This window comes from Lissotriton helveticus, chromosome 3_2 (genome assembly GCF_964261635.1).
Source record: "Lissotriton helveticus chromosome 3_2, aLisHel1.1, whole genome shotgun sequence".
NCBI lineage: Eukaryota > Metazoa > Chordata > Amphibia > Caudata > Salamandridae > Lissotriton > Lissotriton helveticus.
The window spans coordinates 237539389-237567048 of NC_136062.1; the positions used below are offsets into that span (position 1 = coordinate 237539389).

The window sequence follows — 27660 nt, forward strand, 5'->3', positions numbered from 1 at the left end:
GGGCACAAACCAATGAACCAGCTTAGCAGGCAGGAGGGCACACACCGGTGCACCAGCTCAGCAGGCTGGAGGGCACAAACCAATGCACCAGCTCAGCAGGCAGGAGGGCCCAAACCAGTGCACCAGCTCAGCAGGCAGGAAGGCACAAACCGGTGCACCAGCTCAGCAGGCAGGAGGGCACAAACCAATGCACCAGCTCAGCAGGCAGGAGAGCACAAACCAGTGACCAGCTTAGCAGGCAGGAGGGCACAAACCAGTGCACCAGCATAGCAGGCAGGAGGGCACAAACCAATGCACCAGCTCAGCAGGCAGGAGGGCACAAACCAATGCACCAGCTCAGCAGGCAGGAGAGCACAAACCAGTGCACCAGCTTAGCCGGCAGGAGGGCACAAACCAGTGCACCAGCGTAGCAGGCGGGAGGGCACAAACCAATGCACCAGCATAGCAGGCAGGAGGGCACAAACCAATGCACCAGCTCAGCAGACAGGAGGGCACAAACCATAGCACCAGCTCAGCAGGCAGGAGGGCACAAACCAATGCACCAGCTCAGCAGACAGGAGGGCACAAACCATAGCACCAGCTCAGCAGGCAGGAGGTCACAAACCAATGCACCAGCTTAGCAGGCAGGAGGGCACAGACCAATTCACCAGCTCAGCAGGCAGGAGGGCACAAACCAATGCACCAGCTCAGCAGGCAGGAGGGCACAAACCAATGCACCAGCTTAGCAAGCAGGAGGGCACAAACCAGTGCACCAGCTTAGCAGGCAAGAGGGCACAAACCAATGAACCAGCTTAGCAGGCAGGAGGGCACACACCAGTGCACCAGCTCAGCAGGCAGGAGCGCACAAACCAATGCACCAGCTTAGCAGGCAGGAGGGCACAAACCAGTGCACCAGCTCATCAGACAGGAGGGCACAAACCAGTGCACCAGCTCAGCAGGCAGGAGGGTACAAACCAGTGTACCAGCTCAGCAGGCAGGAGGGTACAAACCAGTGTACCAGCTCAGCAGGCAGGAGGGCACAAACGAGTGCACTAGCTTAGCAGGCAGGTGAGCACAAACAAATGCGCCAGCTTAGCAGGCAGGAGGGCACAAACCCGTGCACCAGCTCAGCAGACAGGAGGGCACAAACCAATGCACCAGCTCAGCAGGTAGGGGAGCACAAACCAGTGCACCAGCTTAGCAGGCAGGAGGGCACAAACCAGTGCACCAGCTCAGCAGACAGGAGGGCACAAACCAATGCACCAGCTCAGCAGGCAGGAAGGCACAAACCAATGCACCAGCTTAGCAGGCAGGAGGGCACAAACCAGTGCACCAGCTTAGCAGGCAGGAGGGCACAAACCAGTGCACCAGCTCAGCAGGCAGGAGGGCACAAACCAATGCACCAGCTCAGCAGGCAGGAGGGCACAAACCAATGCACCAGCTCAGCAGGCAGGAGGGCACAAACCAATGCACCAGCTTAGCAGGCAGGAGGGCACAAACCAGTGCACCAGCTTAGCAGGCAGGAGGGCACAAACCAAGGCGCCAGCTTAGCAGGCAGGAGAGCACAAACCAGTGCACAAGCTTAGCAGGAAGGAGGGCACAAACCAATGCCCCAGCTTAGCAGGCACGAGGGCACAAACCAGTGCACCAGCTTAGCAGGCAGTAGGGCACAAACCAGTGCACCAGCTTAACAGGCAGGAGTGCACAAACCAATGCACCAGCTCAGCAGACAGGAGGGCACAAACCAATGCACCAGCTCAGCAGGCAGGAGGGCACAGACCAATGCACCAGCTTAGCAGGCAGGAGGGCACAAACCAATGCACCAGCTCAGCAGGCAGGAGGGCACAAACCAATGCACCAGCTCAGCAGTCAGGAGGGCACAAACCAATGCACCAGCTTAACAAGCAGGAGGGCACAAACCAGTGCACCAGCTTAGCAGGCAAGAGGGCACAAACCAATGAACCAGCTTAGCAGGCAGGAGGGCACACACCAGTGCACCAGCTCAGCAGGCAGGAGGGCACAAACCAATGCACCAGCTTAGCAGGCAGGAGGGCACAAACCAGTGCACTAGCTCAGCAGACAGGAGGGCACAAACCAGTGCACCAGCTCAGCAGGTAGGGGAGCACAAACCAGTGCACCAGCTTAGCAGGCAGGAGGGCACAAACCAGTGCACCAGCTCAGCAGACAGGAGGGCACAAACCAATGCACCAGCTCAGCAGGCAGGAAGGCACAAACCAATGCACCAGCTTAGCAGGCAGGAGGGCACAACCCAGTGCACCAGCTTAGCAGGCAGGAGGGCACAAACCAGTGCACCAGCTCAGCAGGCAGGAGGGCACAAACCAATGCACCAGCTCAGCAGGCAGGAGGGCACAAACCAATGCACCAGCTCAGCAGGCAGGAGGGCACAAACCAATGCACCAGCTTAGCAGTCAGGACGGCACAAACCAGTGCACCAGCTTAGCAGGCAGGAGGGCACAAACCAAGGCGCCAGCTTAGCAGGCAGGAGAGCACAAACCAGTGCACAAGCTTAGCAGGAAGGAGGGCACAAACCAATGCCCCAGCTTAGCAGGCAGGAGGGCACAAACCAGTGCACCAGCTTAGCAGGCAGTAGGGCACAAACCAGTGCACCAGCTTAGCAGGCAGGAGAGCACAAACCAGTGCACCAGCTCAGCAGGCAGGAGGGTACAAACCAGTGCACCAGCTCAGCAGGCAGGAGGGCACAAACGAGTGCACTAGCTTAGCAGGCAGGTGAGCACAAACAAATGCACCAGCTTAGCAGGCAGGAGGGCACAAACCCGTGCACCAGCTCAGCAGGCAGGAGGGCACAAACCAATGCACCAGCTTAGCAGGCAGGAGGGCACAAACCAGTGCACCAGTTTAGCAGGCAGGAGGGCACAAACCAAGGCGCCAGCTTAGCAGGCAGGAGAGCACAAACCAGTGCACAAGCTTAGCAGGAAGGAGGGCACAAACCAATGCCCCAGCTTAGCAGGCAGGAGGGCACAAACCAGTGCACCAGCTTAGCAGGCAGGAGGGCACAAACCAGTGCACCAGCTCAGCAGGCAGGAGAGCACAAACCGATGCACCAGCTTAGCAGGCATGAGGGCACAAACCAATGCACCAGCTTAGCAGGCAGGAGGGCACAAACCAGTGCACCAGCATAGCAGACAGGAGGGCACAAACCAATGCACCAGCTTACATGCGGCAAGCAGGAGAGCACAAACCGATGCACCAGCTTAGCAGGAATGAGGGCACAAACCAATGCACCAGCTTAGCAGGCAGGAGGGCACAAACCAGTGCACCAGCTTAGCAGGCAGGAGAGAACAAACCAATGCACATGCTTAGCAGGCATGACGGCACAAACCAATGCACCAGCTTAGCAGGCAGGAGGGCCCAAACCAGTGCACCAGCTTAGCAGACAGGAGGGCACAAACCAATGCACCAGCTTACATGCGGCAGGCATGCCAACGACAGCCCACCCCAGTGTGAATCTAGTGCCTTTTATAGCAAAGGAGTGCATCGCTTTCATGAATGTACATTTTCCAACTCACATCGCCAAATGTACACTGTAGTTGCCAGTGATTTGTGAATTTGTCGAGGTGTTTTGCTGTTGCTCTTTGGTTAACTGCACATACTCTCTAAGCCACTACTGTGAAGTGAACGCACTTAAAGTAACACATTTCCTTTGTTTGCACTTAGCAAGGGGTCTGTTATTGTCGATGCAGAAGTCTTCTTTAACAGTACATCATCACTTCCCACTCCAGAAGACTTCACCAGTACTTTGGCCAACAACACTGTCCTAGGAAACTTCACAGTAGATCCTTCAAGCATCGCGTCCGACGGTGAGTGACAATCTCGCATGCACACAAGTGAGCGCACCTATCCTGAGTTCTGTTCATCAGCTATTCTCCACAGTGACCACATAAGTTATTGTAAGTGTTTCCAGCCCAACTGAGTTGAACGAATGACATGGAGAAGGCACCTATTGCATCTTGCAAGGTCTATTGGCTTGATAATGAGAGTCGATGCCCACAATTAAATGAATAATGCTGCGATCCGTACCGAAGTACTCATCATCAATACTCAGAGAAGTACCGCTAGAAAAATAGGGCACTACCAGCGTCCGTTGAGGATCACTGACAGAATATCGACTGTCAAAATATCGACAGTCAAAATATCGAGATAAAAATATAGAATGCCAGAATATCGACCTCCTATCTACAAACAGGTAAGTACAAAAATATCGATTCCAAAATATCGATAGGAAAAAATATAGACAGTCAAAATATCGATTTTTAAAATATCTTAAAAGTAATTTTAAAGTACTATAATAATAAATATAACTATTTTAAACATACTTAAAATACTTAAATAAACTTAAAATTAATACATAATTATTGTAACTTAAAAAAAATATATTTTTAAAACATATATATATATATATATATATATATATATATATACATATTATTAACAAAACATATACAATATTTTTTCCGTAAGATAGCGAGAGTTTTAAATTTACTATTCCAACTCCAGTGAGTGCAACAGTAGGGAAAGCGTTGGATAGCGTAGGGGTAAAAATTACTATTCCCACTCCAAAGAGTGCAACAGTAGGGAAAGCGTTGGATAGCGTAGGGGTGAAAATTACTATTCCCACTCCAAAGAGTGCAACAGTAGGGAAAGCGTTGGATAGCGTAGGGGTAAAAATGACTATTCCAACTCCAGCGAGTGCAACAGTAGAGAAAGCGTTGGATAGCGTAGGGGTAAAAATTACTATTCCCACTCCAGCGAGTGCAACAGTAGGGAAAGTGTTGGATAGCGTAGGGGTAAAAATACCTATTCCAACTCCAGCAAGTGCAACAGTAGGGAAAGCGTAGGATAGCGTAGGGGTAAAAATTACTATTCCCACTCCAGAGAGTGCAACAGTAGGGAAAGCGTTGGGTAGCGTAGGGGTAAAAATTACTATTCCCACTCCAGAGAGTGCAACAGTAGGGAAGACGTTGGATAGCGTAGGGGTAAAAATTACTATTCCAACTCCAGCGGGTGCAACAGTAGAGAAAGCGTTGGATAGCGTAGGGGTAAAAATTACTATTCCCACTCCACAGAGTGCAACAGTAGGGAAGACATTGGATAGCGTAGGGATAAAAATTACTATTCCCACTCCAGTAAGTGCAACAGTAGGGAAAGCGTTGGATAGCGTAGGGGTAGAAATTACTATTCCCACTCCAGAGAGTGCAACAGTAGAGAAAGCGTTGGATAGTGTAGGGGTAAATATTACTATTCCCACTCCAGAGAGTGCAACAGTAGGGAAAGCGTTGGATAGCATAGGGGTAAAAATTACTATTCCCACTCCAGAGAGTGCAACAGTAGGGAAAGCGTTGGATGGCGTAGAGGTAAAAATTACTATTCCAACTCCAGCGAGTGCAACCGTAGGGAAAGCGTTGTATAGAGTAGGGTTAAAAATTACTATTCCCACTCCAGAGAGTGCAACAGTAGGGAAATCGTTGGATAGCGTAGGGGTAAAAATTACTATTCCCACTCCAGAGAGTGCAATAGTAGGGAAAGCGTTGGATAGCGTTGGGGTAAAAATTACTATTCCCACTCCAGAGAGTTTAACAGTAGGGAAGACGTTGGATAGCGTTGGGGTAAAAATTACTATTCTGACTCCAGCGAGTGCAACAGTAGGGAAAGCGTTGGATAGCGTAGGGGTACAAATTACTATTCACACTCCAGCGAGTGCAACAGTAGGGAAAGCGTTGGATAGCATAGGGGTAAAAATTACTATTCCCACTCCAGAGAGTACAACAGTAGAGAAAGCGTTGGATGGCATAGGGGTAAAAATAACTATTCCAACTCCAGCGAGTGCAACAGTAGGGAAAGCGTTGGATAGCGTAGGGGTAAAAATAACTATTCCCACTCCAGAGAGTGCAACAGTAGGGAAAGCGTTGGATAGCGTAGGGATAAAAATTACTATTCCCACTCCAGAGAGTGCAACAGTAGGGAAGGCGTTGGATAGCTTGGGGGTAAAAATTACTATTCCCACTCCAGAGAGTGCAACAGTAAGGAAAGCATTGGATAGCATAGGGGTAAATTGTAATATCCCCACTCTAGTGAAAATAAATTAATCTAAGTCACATAATTATACATTAATCAATTAATACATTTTAATTACCAATTAAGAATTAATTAATTACCAATTAAACATTAATTAACAATGTATTTAAAATAAATACCAATTAATTAATTATCATGTTTAATTAATTATATTAAATTACTTCCCACCTTATTCCCCTATAAACCCACAACCAGCTACTACAAATAAAATAATATTATTGACATAAATATTAATTAAAAAATTAATTAAATTAATTATCAATTAAGAATTAATTATTTATCAATTAAAAATTAATTAACAATTAATTCAAAATAAATACCAATTCATTAATTAACATATTTAATTAATTATAATTAAATTACTTCCCACCCTATTCCCCTATAAACCCACAACCCGCTACAGAAAATAAATTACTAAAATTAAAATAATTATCAATTAATCAATTAAAATTAATTACCAATTATATTTTAATTAATTACCAATCAATAATTAATTAACTATTAATTCTAAATAAATAACAAAAAATAAATTAACATATGTAATTAATTATTATTAAATTACTTCCCACCCTATTTCCCTATAAACCCACAACACGCTACAGATTTATATTACACAAAAAGAAAACTTAATATTAACTTACCTAAATTTCGATATTTTTGTTGTCTATATTATGTCTAGTCGATATTATGTCCATACTATATTTTTGATTCGATATTATGTCCATTTTATTCGATATTAAAATGTTCTAGTCGATATTTTGGTACTCTATATTATGTCTAGTCGATATTATGTCCATTCTATATTTTTTACTCGATATTATGTCTAGTCGATATTAAAAACTCGATATTTTGACTCTATACCGTTCGTTGAAAGAAGGGATGCCTCCATCTCCCATGTTTATTTATAGAGGTGGGAGGAAGTTGCAGAGAAGAGGGGTACTGCACTCCTGGCCCATTCATGGAGATCTTTTGAGAGTTGTTTTAACGTGGATTAGTGCCTGTAAGTGCTGGGGTATTTGAGGGGCTCTTTTCTGCTCTGGGCGAGGCGACAACAGGGCAACGAAAGGAGCCTTCAAATCTAATAGGTGGCAATGATTTTCAATACTCTCTATGACGTCCAAGAAACACTTGGGGAAAAAAAACATGCCAGTACTCGCTAGTTTTTAGAAGCGAGTAGTCAATCAAGCAATCATTTGTAAAGCGCACTACATACACGCGATTTACAAATGAGTAGTGAATTAATTTTATTGATATAGAAACAGTCTGACCTCAAAATGTAACAGTAATCTAAATATACATAATTATGAACATAAATACGACCAGTGAAGTTTGCGAGTTGCAAATTGCTAGTCGCATAATTCAATGTACGCAGTGTCTCAGACACTGTTTGCGATTCCCAATGGGGTCGCAATTTGCATGCCTCATGAATATTAATGAGGCTGTCGCAAATTGCGACCCCATTGGGAATGGCTGGCACTCCCATGGATGGTGGCCTGCTGAGTTCAGCAGACCACCATGTCTGGGACTGCGTTGTCAATAAAGCATTTTTTTTTAAAAATGCAGCCCGTTTTCCTTAAAGGAAAATAGGGTGCATTTAGAAAACAAAAAATACACTTTTCCGTTTAATTGTTTTAGGGCCTGCAGTGGTCCATGGGACCACTGCCTTCTCTTAAAAAATATTTGCGCATCCATTACCAAAGGGGAAGGGGTCCCCTTGGGAACTCTTCCAATTTGTGAGTGCCTTACCACCCTTCTGAGAAGGATGGTAAACTGTGAGTGTTTTGCGACCGCAATTGCAGTCGCAAAACAATCATACATTGGGTAAGGACTGGCTATTAAGAAGGGACGCCCTTGGCATGCCCCTTCCTAATAGCAAGTCGCTAAACTATTTTGCGAGTTGCTAATAGGTTAGCAACTCGCAAAATAGGGCTAGTACATTGGGCTGACCTATTTTGCGGTCGCAAAGGGGCTGAAATCCCCTTTGCAACCGCAAATAATGGTTGTACATCTGGCCATTAGAATCTACTTCCAAAAATTAAAGCTTTCTTCCAGTGACTACTGATTACTTTCATTCAGTCCATTGGTGATTAGAAACCCTTTGTGCCTATTGGTAAGTGAAGGTAGTACACAAACACACACTCACTAAATTAAACCTCATGGACTAGTCAGATTCTAACAAATGCCCAGACGCCCAAGTCCTGTCACATTCCTGACGCGGTGTGAGAGTGCACGCGAGCACACAGACTGAGCAACGTCTGATGCACTACTGCATTTTAAATCCGCAAACGTGCCTGTAAAGAATATCTGGCAACCAGGTCATTTGCAGATACCAGCCCTACCTGTCTTTGTCTGCGGTATTGACAATTATGTGAACTTTAGCTCTGAACTGTATGAGGCCAACATAGCCAGCATATCTCATCTGGCTCCAAGTGTTACTATACAATACTCAAATTCTAGGACTTACTGTACACGCCATACCACAGCCACCATATGCCGCTATTTGGGGTGATTTCCACAGTTATATTAGACAACGCTAAATTACATTGAAATGTCCACTGTGCTACTCTAGTTTTGCACTAGTGTTTCCATGTGCTACTGGTTTGGCGAGGCCGTTGAAAGGAGACTTCCCCTCACACTTCTGTTTGGGGTTGCACCCCTGATGGAAGTGGCACCCTTATTAGTCAGTCAGTAATTGGAAGTGGAACTACTGCGACTGAAGATACTAATTTTGGTCGGTGTCAACACCTCCCTTATTCTACATTATATTATGCTGGGCCTGGAGGAAGCATGTGCGCCTAGATTTACATGGACCAATGCCATTTGTGACTGCCTATTCCAGTTGTGTTTACATGCACATTTATTTTACCTCATTTTATCTGGTGCATTCCTGGGCCTGGAATCCGGTGGGATACTGTTCTCCCTTGGGACACCGCTCAGACCGACCCTGAAGACAGATTTGTTAATGCTATCAAAGCTAATCTTATCCTTTGAGTCCTCTCTACTCAAAGACAGAATCCTCACAGATTATATGGATCGTAAAGCGATCTCCCTGACCAGAAAGCATTGATTAACAACTCTCTTGACCCCCCTCCTTCAACTCCGAGAGCACTGGACACGAGATATTGGGGAATTAGATGATGAGGAATGGTAGGAGGCGGTGGCATCACCCCGGGAGGTGGCCATTTCCTTGTGATTCAAATAAATACAACTCAAGACATTGCATAGAGTGTACTTCTCATGGTAAACTCTTGTCAAGATTGGTCTCAGGGTTGATCCTACTTGTAGGAGGCACTGTAGGCAAGCCGGTACGTTTTACCACATCATTTGGGACTTCATGTACATAAAGAAATATTGGGGATCAGTTGTACGCTGCAAGGGAGAGACACTAGGTTTGAGAATGGTGCCTTCTAAACATATGGAGGGCTACATATTTGAATAGTAAACAAAGGGCCTGGGTTACACTGGGAATGACAATAGCCAAACTGAACATAACGAAATCATCTGGTGCTCCTGAAATGCCAACAGCCCATGCAGGGATGAAGGACATGGACTGTTGCATGATATCTGAAAAGACAATATATGAAAGCTGTGGCTGCCCGAAGAAGTGGGTGCAGATATGGGGTAAGTGGAACTCATTTAGGGGAGACATAGGTACGCCGCCAGGGCTCGATACCCATCCCATAGCGAGGAACTAATAGGTCTTTACTCCATAGGGTAAGGACATTAACATAACAATACAGATTGTTGTAAATATGTAATTTATTGAGCCACGCCGTTCCTCCAATGCTAATGTAGTGTAATATTACAGGTGTACCCTGTTTTAAAAAAGAAGAAATGCTAAAGTTTTGACAGTGGGCGCAGACAGTAAGAACTATGAGATATAGGCTCCTGAACAATACAGAAATCTATCACCTAAAGCATAGATCCCTTTGTACCCAATTGGTCAAGGGCAGATGTTCCCTGTACTACCGCAAACAGTAGTGGCACACAAGACACACATGGAGACCTCTAACAGATGAGCTTGTTTTGGAGAAAATAAATGGTTACCACAACTGTAGAGGTTTACCCCAGTTTGAGGAGGTATTGGTGTTCTTTCCTGTCCCTTACTGCTAGGTTGTTCTTGTCTGTGATGGACAGGAATAAAAAAGACTATACATCGTTGGCTCCCAAAATGGGAGCTTGTTTTTGAAAAACAAAAAAAGAATGGCTCCCACACCTGTAGAGTTTTAACCCAGTCTGTGGCGGTATTGATGTTCTGTCCTGTCCGTCACTGCTCGGTTTTCCTTGTCTGTAATGGACGGGAATAAAAAGACTTTACATCGTTGGCCCTAAGTAGGGCAGACAGTGTAAAGTCCTTCCACCAACAGCCCCTACGCCATCGGGTATTTCTTAGGAATTATTCTGTTGATAGAGCCAATATGGTCTCCATTGACGTAATACTTATGGTCTGTCCATCTCTAAATGAGGTTGGTGAACCAAGGGTTTGGCAGACAAGGTACTACGTCTCATTTGCGATGGAGTACCCTGTCTGCCCAGCTTTAAATCGGGACCTCTGTCTTGTCAGGTTTAAATTTAGGAAGTTGGTGGAGAGCCAAGTAGATATTGCAAAGTGTCATTAATATATTGGTGCATATTCAAACAGAGTTCTCTCAATCCTTCATTGAATAGTACCATATATAGGTCAAAAAGTATCGGGCAATTACAGAACTTTGTGGACCTCCTTGAGAGGATGAAAATGGTGGGGGAAATTGTTTACCTACTTTACTGGGTTGGACCTATCTTGTAAGCTCTAACTCAATTTACAACAATGACAGCAATCCCCATAAATTTCTTAAGGTTGTTAATGAAAGCCTTATGGTAAACACTGTCAAAGTCTGCTTTAAGGCACAGAATGTCAAAAATGTAGTATTTACATTCCTTTGTTCATGATTTTAACCATATGATCCAGCACAGTTAGAGTTGCAAGGCATGTTCCACATCCCTTCCTGAACATGGATTGGTTTCATGCTGGGACTCTGTTTTTATTCATAAGATTTTTCAGCTGTAGGTTGACATTTTTCAGAAAAGGCAGTACTGGCGTGAATGTAGATCATCTATGTTGGAAGGTTTCTTGAACAGTGACTCGATCTGGCCCCTCGACATTCTTGGAAAGATCAGGTGTTAAGGGAGCAATTGATGATCTGAAGCCAATGTGGGGATATATTTGTTGCCATTGTTTTTTTAGTGATGATGGGAAAGGGTCTTCTTCGTGTGAAGGGGTTAAAGTGTTTTATTAGGAGAGCTCTAAGATTTGATGTTAAAAGTAGTAGAACTTTCTAAATGATAAATTCTAAATTTTTCTTGCAATTCTTTGATAGACGTATTTCCTAGTTTCATTTGGATGTTATCCCTTACTTTTAGTATGTTTTTGTGAAATAACTTTTATAGTGTTCATATTTTGCTTGTGAGGTTTCTGGGAAAACAGACTGAGGTGTTTAACTATCTTGCTAATCATGTGGGAGAGTTGTTTAGGCCTATTTGTTTCTGTGTCTTCAGCTCTCCACAATAGAATGTGGCTTTGGCATTAACAATGTATGAAAACAGAGTTTTCTTGATATTCTTAAAGCGTTCAGATTGGAATTTGATTGTTTTCTTCACCATCTCCTTTCAAGCCCTCCTACTATTTTCCTTTCAAAATTGAAATCTTTAGATACCCAGGCTCCCAGTTTTATTCTTTTACTTCACTAATGGTGATATATCATCTATGTTAGATGTTCCTATAGTAGTTTAATATCAGTTCCCATCTGGTGTCTTTTCTAGGTTTTCCCTTAAGCCTTTTCATAAAATATTTTCACATTTCTACGGTTGATTATGTAGATCTTGGGCTATTTCTTTGATGACACTTTTGGTGTTAAAAGCAGTATGCGGGTGGCCTATCAAATTGACTATTAAGAGATTCTTAAATGTACGTTGACTTTCGTTGGCAATTGTATGTTTTAAAGAGGAGACTATATTAAGAGTGGGTTTAGTGAAATATTGTTTGAGGTTTTTTTTCTTCTATAGAAGTCACCGATGTTTTTGCAGCTGATTCATAGGTGTCTCCACAGTGAATATTGAAATGTCATCCCATATATGATTGGGGTCTGCAAAGTACTTCAAAAAGTATATTCCATGAGGTCTTCTAGGAAGCTGGTATTCTGTCCATCACTGTGGTAATTAATAATATAGAGAGCATTAAAAAATGTTGTTTGGTATGATTCCTGTTTTAAGACATTGGAAGTAATGGAAGTTGAACTCCTGACTAATCTTGCACTTAAGAGTATTCCAGTGTATAAGTACCACGCCACGTCCTGTGCTATTCTTTCTATGTATTCAACGGAAAGAATATCCTTGATTTAACGTTTCCATTACGAAAGCTACATCCATTTTTCAAGATGTTTCTAACTTCAATTGTGTGCGCTGTAGCCAATTTCCAATTATGCTGAATGCCCTTAAGTGTGTTATAGATTGCTGTTGTCCCTGTGGGCTGAGTGTTCTGCAAAGCTTTGTTCAACTCTTTTTTACCATTGATAGAGTAGAAATCTTCAACTCTGTTGATATTGTAGCATAAAGTTTGTCATTTAGGTTTGTTGTTATAGGTTTTTTTGTTGCAGTCATTATGCTGGTTTTAGAAAATCTTTTCATATACTGCTCGATGGCTATGGGAGTCATGTGAATCTTAGGGAATATACACAGTATTTTGATAGTAGGTAGAAAGCTGTATGTGTCAGTTCATGGCTTCTGCATGCTTGCTCTTGTCTATAGACAATTTATTGAGTAGTGTTAGAACGTTGTGTGGGTTTCCATTAAGTGGCATGGTTTCCTCTCTGAGATGTTTTTCATCCTGAAGTAGTATGCTATGAAAGCTCTTTATCAAAGGTGCTTGCTTCTGCATTATCATCTACATCAGGGTTCTCCAAACCAGTCCTGGAGGGCTGGATCCATGCCAGATTTTTTAAAATAACTACATGCATCTAAATGGGGATATGCACAAAATCTGGCCCATTATCAGATCCTTATATGTTGGCGTTGTTGACTGTTCCCGCAGCACCCATATAGTTAAGAAGTTATGCTGTGGATGATAACATTTGCAGAGACTCCTCACCATATTTATCCTGGAGCCCCAACCTCTCAGCATAATGCCCGTACTCTTGTGATTACCTCAATTGCCTGTGTAAAATATTTGCACACATCTAAAAAAGAAGTACATACCCAGGGATTTATTTCACAACCAAAGGCTGACAGTCTCTCTAGCGGCAAACCCACCCATTTACCATTAAAGTTCTTGGGCACCAGCCAGCAAAGGGGGCATATTAGATGACAAAGTTAATTTATCATTGCATATCAGATTATGTGATCTTGAGTTAGATGTGACCAAAATGTCCCTGCCTTGCATGCCAACAATCCTTTCTCTGGACAGTAGTCTAGTGTAAAACAGCTCTGTGTACATAACAGAGAAAAGGTGTGGGATAGAGAATGGGGACTGAAGGAGTGGACAAGTGGCCTAGACGCACATATTCATTGTGAGGACATGTTGGAGATTAGTAACTGATCAGAAGATGGTCTTACGCAGACATGGGGTAGGAAAAGGCTTGGATGCCATTCCTGTGGAAAAAAGGATGGGTGGAGGTAGCAGTCTAGGATAAAATGGGGTTATACATGAATTCCATGAAGTAACGAAAGAGCACTGTTTTGGTAATTGGACAGAAAACAGCAAACAAAAAAGGAGACTTCATATAGGCAACGGAGAAACTGACTCAAAGACCAGAAAGAGTCACTTGGTAAACATGCTACCTTCATGGTGTATGACCGCTCCAATAGTTTGAATTCAAGCACTGTTGGACTTTGGCCCTTAGGGCAGGTTCACCCCTAGACTTTTTGCTTGAAATGGTGACCTGGAGATGGTGATTTTTGGATTCTGCGCACTTTCACTGTGTCCCAGTGGAAAGTGCGTGCGCACTCTGAGTGCATGTGCTGAGCTAGGCCTGCCCGCCCATAGGAATGCATGGGGAATGTATGTGTCCCTGGTAGTTCCTGATGCGTGGGGTGTACAGGCTTGAGTCTGGTATGTGTGAACTCGTGTGAGTGAATGCTGCGCAACGGTGTATGCAGCATGTATGTGTCTAGTAGGGAAGCGCCATTTCTAGACATGGCTGTACGTGTGCTGTGAGGGTGCTGGCGTGTGATTGACTGGAGCTGGCTGGCATGCCAGGCTCCAGGAAGTCTGGATGGGTCTGCCCGGTGGTGAGTGGGAGATCTGCATGAGTAATGTGTGGGAGGAGTGTACCTGTGTCCTGGATGGGCTGGGTTTTCCCCACACAATGCTGGCTCCGCCCCCCTGTGGTGTGTCTAATGACCCAAGCCCTGCCAGTGAATAGAGAGGGTGGTTGAGGTAAACAGAGTACTCAAGAACCAGCTGCGACTGGTTCCGCCCCCACTCTACACCCTCAGACAAAGGAATGCACTGTATAAAAATGGGGCTGTGTCCCCACTGAAGTTGTTCTCTTCCAGGATCCTGAGGGGGCTGTTGCTGCTGCTGCTGGGCCAGAGGACCGCCACTTGGGCTGTCTCCCTGCCTGGAGACCCAGTGAGCTGGCTCTGGGCCCAGCCTTGCCCCCCCCCTGCCTTGCTGAAGGACCTTTGCTGGACTTTGTTGTCCTATAGCGCCTGGGGGTGCTGAATTGGATTGATAGCGCTGGGAGCGCTTTCCTTTTCCCTCCTAGCGCTAAGAGCGCTTTATTTAGCATTTAGCGCTGAGGGGCGCTTTACTTTTGGAAGCCGGAGCCCACCCGGCGTCGGCCCCGCTCCGTGACGAGTCTTGAGCCCCCTGGCAGGTGCCCACACTGCCGGGGACATTGCCGCCTTTCGAGCGCGTGCCCACCGCGCTTCATGGTAATTAAGGCCGGTGCCCACCCGGCATTGCCCCTCGAGAGTCACCGCCGCAGCCCGGAGTGTTTTTAAAACGTTGCCGGGCCGCTGCCAAGTGCGACCCGGAAGTGGTTGGCCGGCCGGCCAATCAATGAGCAGGCCGACCGGAAGTCCCGCCCCGCAGCCGCGACCTGGAAGTCAGGCAGGCCGGGGGCAGGACAGAGAAACAACCGGACGCAGACGGGAGGCCACCCCGTGCTCCGGTAAAGGGAGAAGCCGGCGCCTTTCCTTGACCCCCCAGGCTCCCAAAGCGAGGGAGAGCCCAGGAGAGAAGGGAGAAGTCTGCAGAGAGAGCCCCGGGGAGCGGGAGCTCTCGAGAAGGAGACCGCCGCCTCGAGACAGCCGGTGAGTGGAGCTGACCGGGAGGGGGTGTGAGGCCAAAGTAGAGAAGGGAGGGGCGCCGGGACACGTTGTCGGTGTCCGCCCCCCCCTCCCCCCAGGAGCGCGATCCCGTGCTCATTGTTGTGGAGCCTGGCGAAAGGCTCCAGGGGCAATTTCTGCGTCTCGAGTCCCCCAGAGGGGGGGACTCCAACCAGGCGGCATTTTTGTGCTGAGCCTGCGAGGCTCCAACGACGGGGCATTTCTTTAACCCTGAGTGCCCCATTGCTGTGTTCAAGAGCCCTGAGAGGCTCTAGGGGCATCAGTTATTTTGAGCCGGGAAGGCTCAAGGGGGCATTTTTGAGAGCCCCGAGGCTCGTGAGTGCCTGTCTATTTGTGAGCAGAGCCCTGTGAGAGGCTCAAGGTGCCACCTATGTTTTCAGAGCCCAGAGAGGCTCAGAGGAGGCATTTGGTAGCGTGAAGAGCCCAGCGAGGCTCAAAGGGGCATTTTGATTCCAGAGCCTGTGAGGCTCCCACGGAAGGCTCAAACCTTGCTGCACCAGTGGCCCAGCACTTTGTGGGCAACTGCTCCGTTTAGGCCCCCCTGGACTTTGGACACAGGGCGTCCTAGCCCCCACAAGGCCAGAGGGCCTAGGGACAGTCACAGGTGGTGACTTACGTGAGTTTGGCGCAATTGTACTTTCTATGCACCTCTGAATGTATTGTTTATGCGTCATGTGCCTTTACACCTCTGAATGAATGTTATGCATTGCATCATGTGTTTTCCTCTTACACCCCTACAGGTATTGTAATACATAGGTGGTTGTTTTCTCCCTAGTACAGGTGGTGCTAGTGAGGTCCTGTTACCAGTAGTGACTGGTTGGGTGCTATTTTGTGCTAAAGTAAATTTATATTTTACCTTCTAAGTGCTATTTCTGAAAGTGCTACTTCTGATTCCTGACAGTGGTCCAGGTGGCCCTGTCTTGTAAATAATCCCTTGTAAATTCTGCCCGTGCCTCTGGCACATTGTAAAGTGTGTGTTTTATCTAATGTGTTTTGGTGTAATACAAAGGCTATTTTTATATAACCTTGTGTGGAGTTTCCTTTGTGGTGGGCCCTGGGAGTTGTTGCTGGGGTGCATGCGCAAATACTTAACTTACATCGCCTCCAAGTTTAGCCTTGCTGCTCGCGCCACGTTACCTAGAGGGTGAGTAGGGGTTATCTTGGCGTGTAACTCCCTTGCCCTGACTTGGGTGTGGTGGTCTCTGACTGACCTTGGCGAAAGCCCTGGCCAGCCGGGGATCCCATTTCCAACATTGGTGGCAGCGGTGGGATAAGGATTTGTGTTTGCCTTGTACCTTAGTAGCAGCTGGCTGCACCACAAAACTCTGCATTTTAGATGACCACATTTAGGGGATTGTATTGTTTTGGAAGTTTCATTATTTTCTTCTCCTGAAGAGTGTCATTTGATTGTGTTCAGTACATTTGTCCCCCGCCCTGCTTCCAGAGTTTGGTACCTGTGTCGCTTTTGGTCAGGTTGAGAAGTCAGGGGTGGTAGAAACTGCCTTACCGATCCGAGGGGAGGGTGTGTGTGGATGAATGGTGTGTTTTCCTGGACGCATGAGTATGAGTTCTCTTTGATAAGTAGATTGTTGAAGTTTTGGAATTGTGTACTCTTACTTCAGATTGTTCAGTCCCCTGTGTTGCACGTGTCTGTGAGCATCTTGCCAAGATGGAGTCTGCTTTTAATGTCTGGGGTCTGTTTTTGCATGAACTGAGAGAGTTTTGCGAAGAGAGAGACATTGCAGTGAATGAGTCAGACACCCAGTCCCAACTTAGGGGTAACCTGATCCAATGGCAGAAGGATGACTGGGAGCGTGAGCACAGTGCGGAGAGGGCCCGGGTCTCACACCATGAGGGTGGTGGGTCAGAGGGGAGCCCTGAAGAGTCTGAGGAGGAAGAAGATGATAGCACAGGGACGCCAGCAGATAGTGAGGACCCCATAGATAGGGAGTCCCTTGCTGGGTCCAGTTTAGGAGGCAGCGCCTCATCCCTTTCCCTGTCCCCAGAGGAGCTGGAAGATAGGAGGAGAGAAAGGGAGCACCAGCTGGCTTTAGAGAAGCTCAGGTTGGAGCATGCCCAGGCTATGGCACAGCTGGGCATTAGAAAGCAACAGCTAGAGACCGAGAGGGTCTTAGCGCAGGAAAGGATAGAGGAGGCTGAGAGGGCCGCCACCAGAGGCAAAGTAGCTCTGGAGGGTAGACTATCCCCTGCGTGCAGTGTTGAGTTTCTGGATCCCCCAGGGAGGGTTGAGTCCAGTGGTGGCAGCTATTTAGATTCCAGTGTAGGAAATCCCAGTCCCAGTTCCCCCAGTCTGGTACCTGTTTCCCAAGAGGAGGAGTATAGGTTGAAATTCAGGGGCAGTAGGAAGCTGCCTCACCAGTCGTGGGAGAAGTTTGAGGATGAATGTCATGGAGCACTGTGGGCTTGGGTAGAGGTTCACACTGGCTCTGATTTTGAAGTCTTGTTTGATCTTATTGTCAAAGAGCAGGTGCTCAGTGGTTGTTCGCCAGAGTTGCGCCAACACCTGTTGCAAGTTGGATTTACTGATCCAGAGTTACTGGCAAGGGAAGCCGACCGCTGGGAAAGGGCCAGAGGTTCTCTAGAGTCATTGGTGAGTGAGTCCAAAAGAAGTGGTTCAGGTATCTTCCAGCCCAGCGTGGTGGAAGAGGCTCAGTGTAGCCCAGCTAGGTCCCTGGTTAGTGAGAAGGGTGTAGGGGCTCACTGCCTGGCTCAGTGGAGCAGGAGTGAGGGGGAGACCGAGGTTCCCCAGACGCCCGAAGCCCTGCCTCAGGACTTGGATGGTTTCTTGAGGGAACACCAGGTTGGGGACCTAGGCTGTCCTGTTAGTCCACTTGAGGAAGATCTCCTAGTGAGTAGAGGACCTGGAGTGTCTGTAAACAGAGCTCCTGTGGTTCTAGATGCTGGCAGTACCGCTCCGGTAGGGAGGGTACAGGAGTCCAGAGTGAGGAGTGATTGGGGGAGTTCCCCAGTGGCTGGACCAGTGGGTCAGGGACTACCCAGTTGGGCTAGGTTCCCGTGTAGTGACCATGGTGACACCACTTCTGGTCTGGGGGATCTTCACGCACTGTCAGGTGGACAGAGGGCCGGAGATCTGCGCCAGACAGACAATCACACAACAGATGTGTCATTTGTTAGCCTCAGGGGGATTGTGTGTGAGTCCCCAGAAGTCCTGGAGTGCCAGGCAATTGTTCCACCGAAGGTTTTAGACCAGAGGTTGGAAGGCCAGGTTCAGGATCAGCCTGACCTGAAGGGTAGGACGACTGTAACCAGTGTCCTGACCGGTTCTTCTTCCAGAGGAACTTCTCCAGGTGGGAGAGGGCAGACCTCTGGAAGGGGGTGCAGAGGGTGGGAGAGCCCACCTCTGACCCCGGTGCAACCTGAGTGGAAAAGCCCTGGGTTGGAATGGCGTTCTAGGGGTACCCCTCGCAGAGGGAGGAGGAACCCTAGGAGAAGAGGTAGGGGGAGGAGAGCCTTCCCTGAGACTCCTGCTCCGCCTGAGGTTGTAGGCCCTAGGCTGGAGTACCAGTGGCAGTCTAGTCCTGTCTTGCAGACAGGAAGAGTGGAGAATGGCTCCTATGTGCCAGGGGTTACTACCCCCCGCTCTGCGAATTGGCATGGACCAGTGGCACCTGGGTGGCCCAGGGCCTGGTCCTGGCCGCGGACAACTTGGGAGTACCAGTGGGGTAGCCCAGTTGGTCCAGACAGTGTGTTTAGAGGAAATCCCATGGGTTCACCGTGGCGTAGAACAGGAGGGTGTCCCTGCAGTTGCGGGCCTGCGTCCGTGTTCTATCGCCCCAAGCAGGGAAGTCCATCACGGTGGTGATTGGTCTCCCCTGCGTTTTGGCTGGAAGGGGGTTATGTTGGACTTTGGCCCTTAGGGCAGGTTCACCCCTAGACTTTTTGCTTGAAATGGTGACCTGGAGATGGTGATTTTTGGATTCTGCGCACTTTCACTGTGTCCCAGTGGAAAGTGCGTGCGCACTCTGAGTGCATGTGCTGAGCTAGGCCTGCCCGCCCATAGGAATGCATGGGGAATGTATGTGTCCCTGGTAGTTCCTGATGCGTGGGGTGTACAGGCTTGAGTCTGGTATGTGTGAACTCGTGTGAGTGAATGCTGCGCAACGGTGTATGCAGCATGTATGTGTCTAGTAGGGAAGCGCCATTTCTAGACATGGCTGTACGTGTGCTGTGAGGGTGCTGGCGTGTGATTGACTGGAGCTGGCTGGCATGCCAGGCTCCAGGAAGTCTGGATGGGTCTGCCCGGTGGTGAGTGGGAGATCTGCATGAGTAATGTGTGGGAGGAGTGTACCTGTGTCCTGGATGGGCTGGGTTTTCCCCACACAATGCTGGCTCCGCCCCCCTGTGGTGTGTCTAATGACCCAAGCCCTGCCAGTGAATAGAGAGGGTGGTTGAGGTAAACAGAGTACTCAAGAACCAGCTGCGACTGGTTCCGCCCCCACTCTACACCCTCAGACAAAGGAATGCACTGTATAAAAATGGGGCTGTGTCCCCACTGAAGTTGTTCTCTTCCAGGATCCTGAGGGGGCTGTTGCTGCTGCTGCTGGGCCAGAGGACCGCCACTTGGGCTGTCTCCCTGCCTGGAGACCCAGTGAGCTGGCTCTGGGCCCAGCCTTGCCCCCCCCCTGCCTTGCTGAAGGACCTTTGCTGGACTTTGTTGTCCTATAGCGCCTGGGGGTGCTGAATTGGATTGATAGCGCTGGGAGCGCTTTCCTTTTCCCTCCTAGCGCTAAGAGCGCTTTATTTAGCATTTAGCGCTGAGGGGCGCTTTACTTTTGGAAGCCGGAGCCCACCCGGCGTCGGCCCCGCTCCGTGACGAGTCTTGAGCCCCCTGGCAGGTGCCCACACTGCCGGGGACATTGCCGCCTTTCGAGCGCGTGCCCACCGCGCTTCATGGTAATTAAGGCCGGTGCCCACCCGGCATTGCCCCTCGAGAGTCACCGCCGCAGCCCGGAGTGTTTTTAAAACGTTGCCGGGCCGCTGCCAAGTGCGACCCGGAAGTGGTTGGCCGGCCGGCCAATCAATGAGCAGGCCGACCGGAAGTCCCGCCCCGCAGCCGCGACCTGGAAGTCAGGCAGGCCGGGGGCAGGACAGAGAAACAACCGGACGCAGACGGGAGGCCACCCCGTGCTCCGGTAAAGGGAGAAGCCGGCGCCTTTCCTTGACCCCCCAGGCTCCCAAAGCGAGGGAGAGCCCAGGAGAGAAGGGAGAAGTCTGCAGAGAGAGCCCCGGGGAGCGGGAGCTCTCGAGAAGGAGACCGCCGCCTCGAGACAGCCGGTGAGTGGAGCTGACCGGGAGGGGGTGTGAGGCCAAAGTAGAGAAGGGAGGGGCGCCGGGACACGTTGTCGGTGTCCGCCCCCCCCTCCCCCCAGGAGCGCGATCCCGTGCTCATTGTTGTGGAGCCTGGCGAAAGGCTCCAGGGGCAATTTCTGCGTCTCGAGTCCCCCAGAGGGGGGGACTCCAACCAGGCGGCATTTTTGTGCTGAGCCTGCGAGGCTCCAACGACGGGGCATTTCTTTAACCCTGAGTGCCCCATTGCTGTGTTCAAGAGCCCTGAGAGGCTCTAGGGGCATCAGTTATTTTGAGCCGGGAAGGCTCAAGGGGGCATTTTTGAGAGCCCCGAGGCTCGTGAGTGCCTGTCTATTTGTGAGCAGAGCCCTGTGAGAGGCTCAAGGTGCCACCTATGTTTTCAGAGCCCAGAGAGGCTCAGAGGAGGCATTTGGTAGCGTGAAGAGCCCAGCGAGGCTCAAAGGGGCATTTTGATTCCAGAGCCTGTGAGGCTCCCACGGAAGGCTCAAACCTTGCTGCACCAGTGGCCCAGCACTTTGTGGGCAACTGCTCCGTTTAGGCCCCCCTGGACTTTGGACACAGGGCGTCCTAGCCCCCACAAGGCCAGAGGGCCTAGGGACAGTCACAGGTGGTGACTTACGTGAGTTTGGCGCAATTGTACTTTCTATGCACCTCTGAATGTATTGTTTATGCGTCATGTGCCTTTACACCTCTGAATGAATGTTATGCATTGCATCATGTGTTTTCCTCTTACACCCCTACAGGTATTGTAATACATAGGTGGTTGTTTTCTCCCTAGTACAGGTGGTGCTAGTGAGGTCCTGTTACCAGTAGTGACTGGTTGGGTGCTATTTTGTGCTAAAGTAAATTTATATTTTACCTTCTAAGTGCTATTTCTGAAAGTGCTACTTCTGATTCCTGACAGTGGTCCAGGTGGCCCTGTCTTGTAAATAATCCCTTGTAAATTCTGCCCGTGCCTCTGGCACATTGTAAAGTGTGTGTTTTATCTAATGTGTTTTGGTGTAATACAAAGGCTATTTTTATATAACCTTGTGTGGAGTTTCCTTTGTGGTGGGCCCTGGGAGTTGTTGCTGGGGTGCATGCGCAAATACTTAACTTACATCGCCTCCAAGTTTAGCCTTGCTGCTCGCGCCACGTTACCTAGAGGGTGAGTAGGGGTTATCTTGGCGTGTAACTCCCTTGCCCTGACTTGGGTGTGGTGGTCTCTGACTGACCTTGGCGAAAGCCCTGGCCAGCCGGGGATCCCATTTCCAACAAGCACGCACTAAGAGTGAACAAACACTCACTCACATTGTCGGTGAGTGGGTGAAAAGCTTCTACAAGAGCTTGGTGGAGAGGTGCTGTAACACAGTGCTTTATAGCTATGAAATAATTGTTTTCAATATTTGAATTTAGTGTTTATTCTGTAGTGTTGGAAGTAACGTATTTTCTTCTTATGTTATGGAAAGCGTGGTGAAGCCGGTCTCTGGTACAATGAAAAAGGTGGACAGGGAGGCTGAGATGTGTTAATATATGGGGATCACTTTTATCATTGGTTCCATCTAACGTCTTGAAACATGTTCTTCTTTAAATGAACATTTGGTCATGTGGTCTTCTCTCTCTCCAAGGTGTCGCCTCTCCCATTTCAACAACAAGCTCGCCACCATCAACAAGCGGAATTTCCTCAACATCTAGAACTCAGTCCGCGGCATCGGCATCTACAAGCATTACATTTCTATCTAATACCACCAGTCCATCTTCTGTAATCTCTGCATCTCAATCTAATGTGACAGAGCCATCTACTGCAGTTACCACGTCTCTACCTAATGCAACAATTACATCTTCTACAAACACTGTATCTGTATCTAATATGACCAATTCAACTCCAGCACTCACTGCATATGTATCTAATATGACCAATTCAACTCCAGCAGTCACTGCATATGTATCTAATATAACCAATTCAACACCAGCAGCCACTGCATCTTTACCTAATGTGACCAATTCAACTCCAGCAGTCACTGCATATGTATCAAATATGACCAATTCAACTCCAGCAGCCACTGCATCTTTACCTAATGTGACCAATTCAACTCCAGCAGTCACTGCATATGTATCTAATATAACCAATTCAACTCCAGCACTCACTGCATATGTATCTAATATGACCAATTCAACTCTAGCAGCCACTGCATCTTTACCTAATGTGACCAATTCAACTCCAGCAGTCACTGCATATGTATCTAATGTGACCAATTCAACTTCAGCAGTCACTGCATATGTATCTAATATGACCAATTCAACTTCAGCAGTCACTGCATATGTATCTAATATGACCAATTCGGCTCCAGCAGTCACTGCATATGTATCTAATATGACCAACTCAACTCTAGCAGCCACTGCATCTTTACCTAATGTGACCAATTCAACTGCACCAGTCACTGCATATGTATCTAATATGACCAATTCATCATCGGCTCCTTCTCTCTCACTGTCAACCCCTTTGACACATTCTAGCACAAACAGCACTTCGGCCGCTGGAACAAACACAACGTCATCTTCAGCCAGCACTTCCACCAGCACGGCTCCGGTCACCAGTCCCACTCTGAGTTTTAGAATCACAAGTCAGAACTTTTCTGCAAATCTGAAGAACGCTTCCTCCCATGAGTACATCGATCTGAAGAACAGCCTTGAAACGTTGGTAAGCACGGATACATTTTGAAATTAATTAGCACTTAAAATGAAATGTGCCTCTTGCTTAATACCATCTTGCAGGAGAGAAAAGAGTACAGCCTGCAGTATGCACATGCCCTTCCGTAGTGCATGGCGTGTAGGTCGTTATGGAGAAGAACTGAACAGACATTTGTATCATTTACAGTTCAGCATCTTTGTTAATGTGGCACAGAGCAGGGGCCTCCATTGCATCGCTAGCATCGGAATCAGACCCTGTTTGGGACTTGCAATTCCAGGAATGAACAGTCCTTCAGGTGTGCATGTTATTCTCAGTGTTAATGCGCTTACATGTTGTAATGCCAGGATCTTTTTTAGTCTCCCCTTCGTGAGCTTCACAGAACCCCGAGATGTTCTTTTGGAGCTTCGATTAGCTTCGTCTGACTTGTCTTTTTTCATCCACAGCTGACAGAGATATATAAACGGAAGTTCCCCAACTGCAAAGCTGTGAAAGTGATAGCGTTTCGGTATGTATATATTTACACAGATTGTGTATTCTTCTAATTGGAAAGCAGAGACTTTATATAGATGTTGAAATTCCGGCACCTAAGCAGAGGTACGGAACAGATAGAGGGCCTTAAATGCTGATATGATGATGCCAGCTGTGTAACGTACAGTAGGACCTCTCCCTCTCCGCAAACATATTTTATTTATATATATATATATATACATACATATATATATATATATATATACATATATATATATATACATATATATATTACTCACTCCGCTTCCTGATGCACTCAGGAGTCTCACCAGCCGGCAAGCAGTACACGGACAAGGACCAGTTAGGTGCTGTAGTTTTAATAGCAGAAAAAAGTCAAAGACGTTTTGGCTCAACGGAGCCTTGTTCACATGACAACGTTACTTTGAGAGGGCAGCCCTTTTAAAGTGCACTTGTTATAACATAATTAACACCACCTGTGAGTCTTTGGTATGGACATAAAAGACATACTTCGTGATGAGTGAAATACAGCAATCTTATCAAAATATTTACGTTCTAATTTCAGTAAAATACCGTAAATAAATACGTTTGCTGGTATAACATCTCAAGAATAAATAAATGTGGGTTAAAATAAAGAGAAAATTTCATAGTCAAATACATTTTTTAGTATGAGCAAGATTAATTTTTCAGGTTTTATACAATGTTGTATGATAATCAAAAAGCAGATTATGTCTTCTGTTCGATAATACTGTATGAAATAAATAAATATCTGAAAATGGACTCATGGAGAGGGATTAGTTTAAAGTGCAAATGCTTCCCTAAAGATGTGCAAATATTGCTTACAGTACATAATGATAGTGCAAAATATCACAAAATGTGCAAAATATAGCAAGTTGGGCATAATATCCCCCATTTTCATGTGCAAAATACGCTACTCTCTCCTATCCTAAACCAGAGTCCCACTTTATACCAAATGTTGATTATTTGAACAATATATCTGAGGTAAAATATATGTCTAGTATATACAGACAGCTGTTATATTTATATCACATTGGTAACCTGTTATTTTTGGTTTGCTCATATTTTTTGACAACCCACATGATTTACCAGATTATCATAATCAATATAAATAAACATATGCTAAATAGTCCATACATTGTGTGAATGTTTGAAAAAATCCCAAAAATTAAATCACAGAGGACTGCTTGGGAATAAAGTTCCATACCGTCCCTATCTGTGTAAAGTGCTCAACAAAGGTGATTTTTAAAATCAAATTACAATTCATTATAGGTAGCAGCAGATTTCAGTAATTGTTGTTAGATATAGTTCTAGTCGCAGCCTTCCCATGGTGCGCATGTGGTTTCACCCAGCCGGGTTTTTCCCACATGTGCATACCACAGGGAGGAGACCATTTAACAAACAAGATTCTTTATATAATAAGTTTTTATGGCAAGCATGTATATAGATCTTCTGTTACGTTAAGGCCTACAGGGGTCTTTGTATTGAGCAAAAGGATGTACTTGGTTTCGAGCCTTCTTAATTTGGCATCCATGTCCCCTCCTCTCCTACTGTTCATGACTGCGTCAATCACCCAATATTTAAGGCTGGTGTTATCACTGTGGTGGACATCTCTAAAATGACGCGCCACAGGATAGGTATTATCGCCATTTGTGATTGTACGTAGGTGCTGGAGGATACGTTTGTGGACAGCATGTTTAGTGCTGCCCACATATCTGAGTTGACAGGGGCATTGTAAAACATATACTGCAAATTCTGTTTTGCAGGTGAGGACCTGAGTAATCGGATGTTGAATATTGGTAAAACCATCTTTGTATGTTTTGGTGTTCTCTCCATGTAGGCAGGCTTTGCAGGTCTTACACCTATAAAAGTCTTCATTTTCCTGCCACCATGGAGAATTCACAAAAGGTTCAGGGTTTGTTACCACTATGTGATCACGTAGGGATGGGGCTTTGCTAAAAGTGAGAGATACTCTATTGGGGACAGTTTTGCCAATAATATTGTCCTTCATCACCAATGGCCAGTGTTTATCAACAATCCTGCGCACTTGTTGGTGCTGTTTGTTGTATCCTGTTATTATCCGAAAACAACTGGCTTCCTTCTTACCTACATTTTGCTTATCTAGGGTGGATTTTGTCTGGCGGTCAGATTTCTTCACCAAAAGTTCCTCCCTAGATAATACCATAGACTTCTGTTTGACCCTCTCAATTAACTGGCTCGAATATCCTCGTTCAAGGAAACGCATCTTACTTTCGCCCTGTGCCTTCTCTAAATCAACAGAGTTGCTAAAGACTCGTCGTAGTCGTAAAATTTCCCCGTAGGGGATACTGGACACCAGATGTGCTGGATGTGCACTTGCAGCATGTAAAATGCTGTTACCAGCCGTTTCTTTACGGAAAAATCTGGATTCAAGATGTCCGTTATTAATGTACAGCTCAGTGTCGAGGAATGTGACCTTTTCCTGACTTAGGGTAGCTGTAAATTTTAAATTTAATTTGTTGTCATTTATATCATGGATGAATTTTAATGCTTCTTCCTGACTACCCCTCCAAATTACCAACAGGTCATCGATAAAACGAAACCATGCCACCAAATTGTTACGAATGTTGTGTTGGTATTCAAACCCTAGGACCAGCTCCTCCCAAGCCCCCATGTGTAAACATGCAAAGCTCGGGGAGAAGCTGGCCCCCATTGCTACTCCCTGAAGTTGGCGGTATAGTTGGTGGTTGAAAAGGAAAACATTGTTAACCAGGCAAAATTCTAACATTTCTAGGAGCATGGCATTGTGTTCATTGCAATCAGGGCCCCTTCTTAATAAGTAATGTTCAACTGCCTTTAAACCGTCACTATGAGCTATACTTGTGTATAATGACGAGACATCCAATGCGATAAGCCAATCATCAGTTACCACTTCCACATCTTTGATTTTCATTAAAAAGTCCCCTGTGTCTTGAACATATGATCCCAGTTGTTGCACATACCCCTGTAAAAAGTCATCAATATACACAGAGGTGTGTTCCAGGAGACTGCCTCTGGCAGAGATGATGGGTCTTCCCGGTGGGTGTAGGGGGTCTTTATGTATTTTAGGTATAAAATACAATATGGGTGTGATTGGATTATCATTTTTGAGGTATTTAAATTCAGTCTCAGTAATTAATTTGGACGATCTCCACTTTGACAGTTTGTGGTGGTATTCCCCTTTGATAGTCATTAGTACTCGGCTGTGTATACGTTCATAACAGGTGCGGTCATTTAACTGAATATATGCTTCCTTATCATAGTCAGTTTTAGTCATAAGGACTACATTGCCTCCTTTATCACTGTTTCGCACCACTAGATCTTTTCCTTTTGCTATCTATTGGTGAGTGCTGTATATTGCTGTGATTGGGTATCAAAAGGTCTTTTAGTTTTGCCAATATGGACCTGAAGTCCTTTAAGGTCCGCTACCACATTCTCATGAAATATGTCAAGGTTATCACGAGGTAGGATGGGACAAAAGGTTGAGGGCGGTCTAAATTGGGTGTTCATTGTGATTCTGTTCCCCCATTGATCAATCTCCTTATTTTCAAGATTTGTGTCATATTACTCCTCATAACCCTCACCATGCATCTCCCAAAGTTCGGTAATGATCCGTGTGCCTTGAGATACATTCACATTGGTGTTGGCATTACCAGTTGAGGATGCAGTTTGTAGTGTATCTTCAGATTTCTCCTTCA

At 46.7% G+C, this 27660-nt stretch overlaps 1 protein-coding gene across 1 annotated transcript in view; it reads left to right on the top strand.

Annotated features, from left to right (window-relative positions):
* LOC144826151 (uncharacterized) overlaps positions 1 to 27660 on the top strand; it is a 212233-nt gene that overhangs the window by 46653 nt on the left and 137920 nt on the right. Inside the window, exons 6-8 of the mRNA XM_078684544.1 lie at positions 3676 to 3818; positions 22377 to 23449; positions 23884 to 23945. Coding sequence (XP_078540670.1) covers positions 3676 to 3818; positions 22377 to 23449; positions 23884 to 23945 — 1278 coding nt within the window. The remainder of the gene's footprint in view (positions 1 to 3675; positions 3819 to 22376; positions 23450 to 23883; positions 23946 to 27660) is intronic.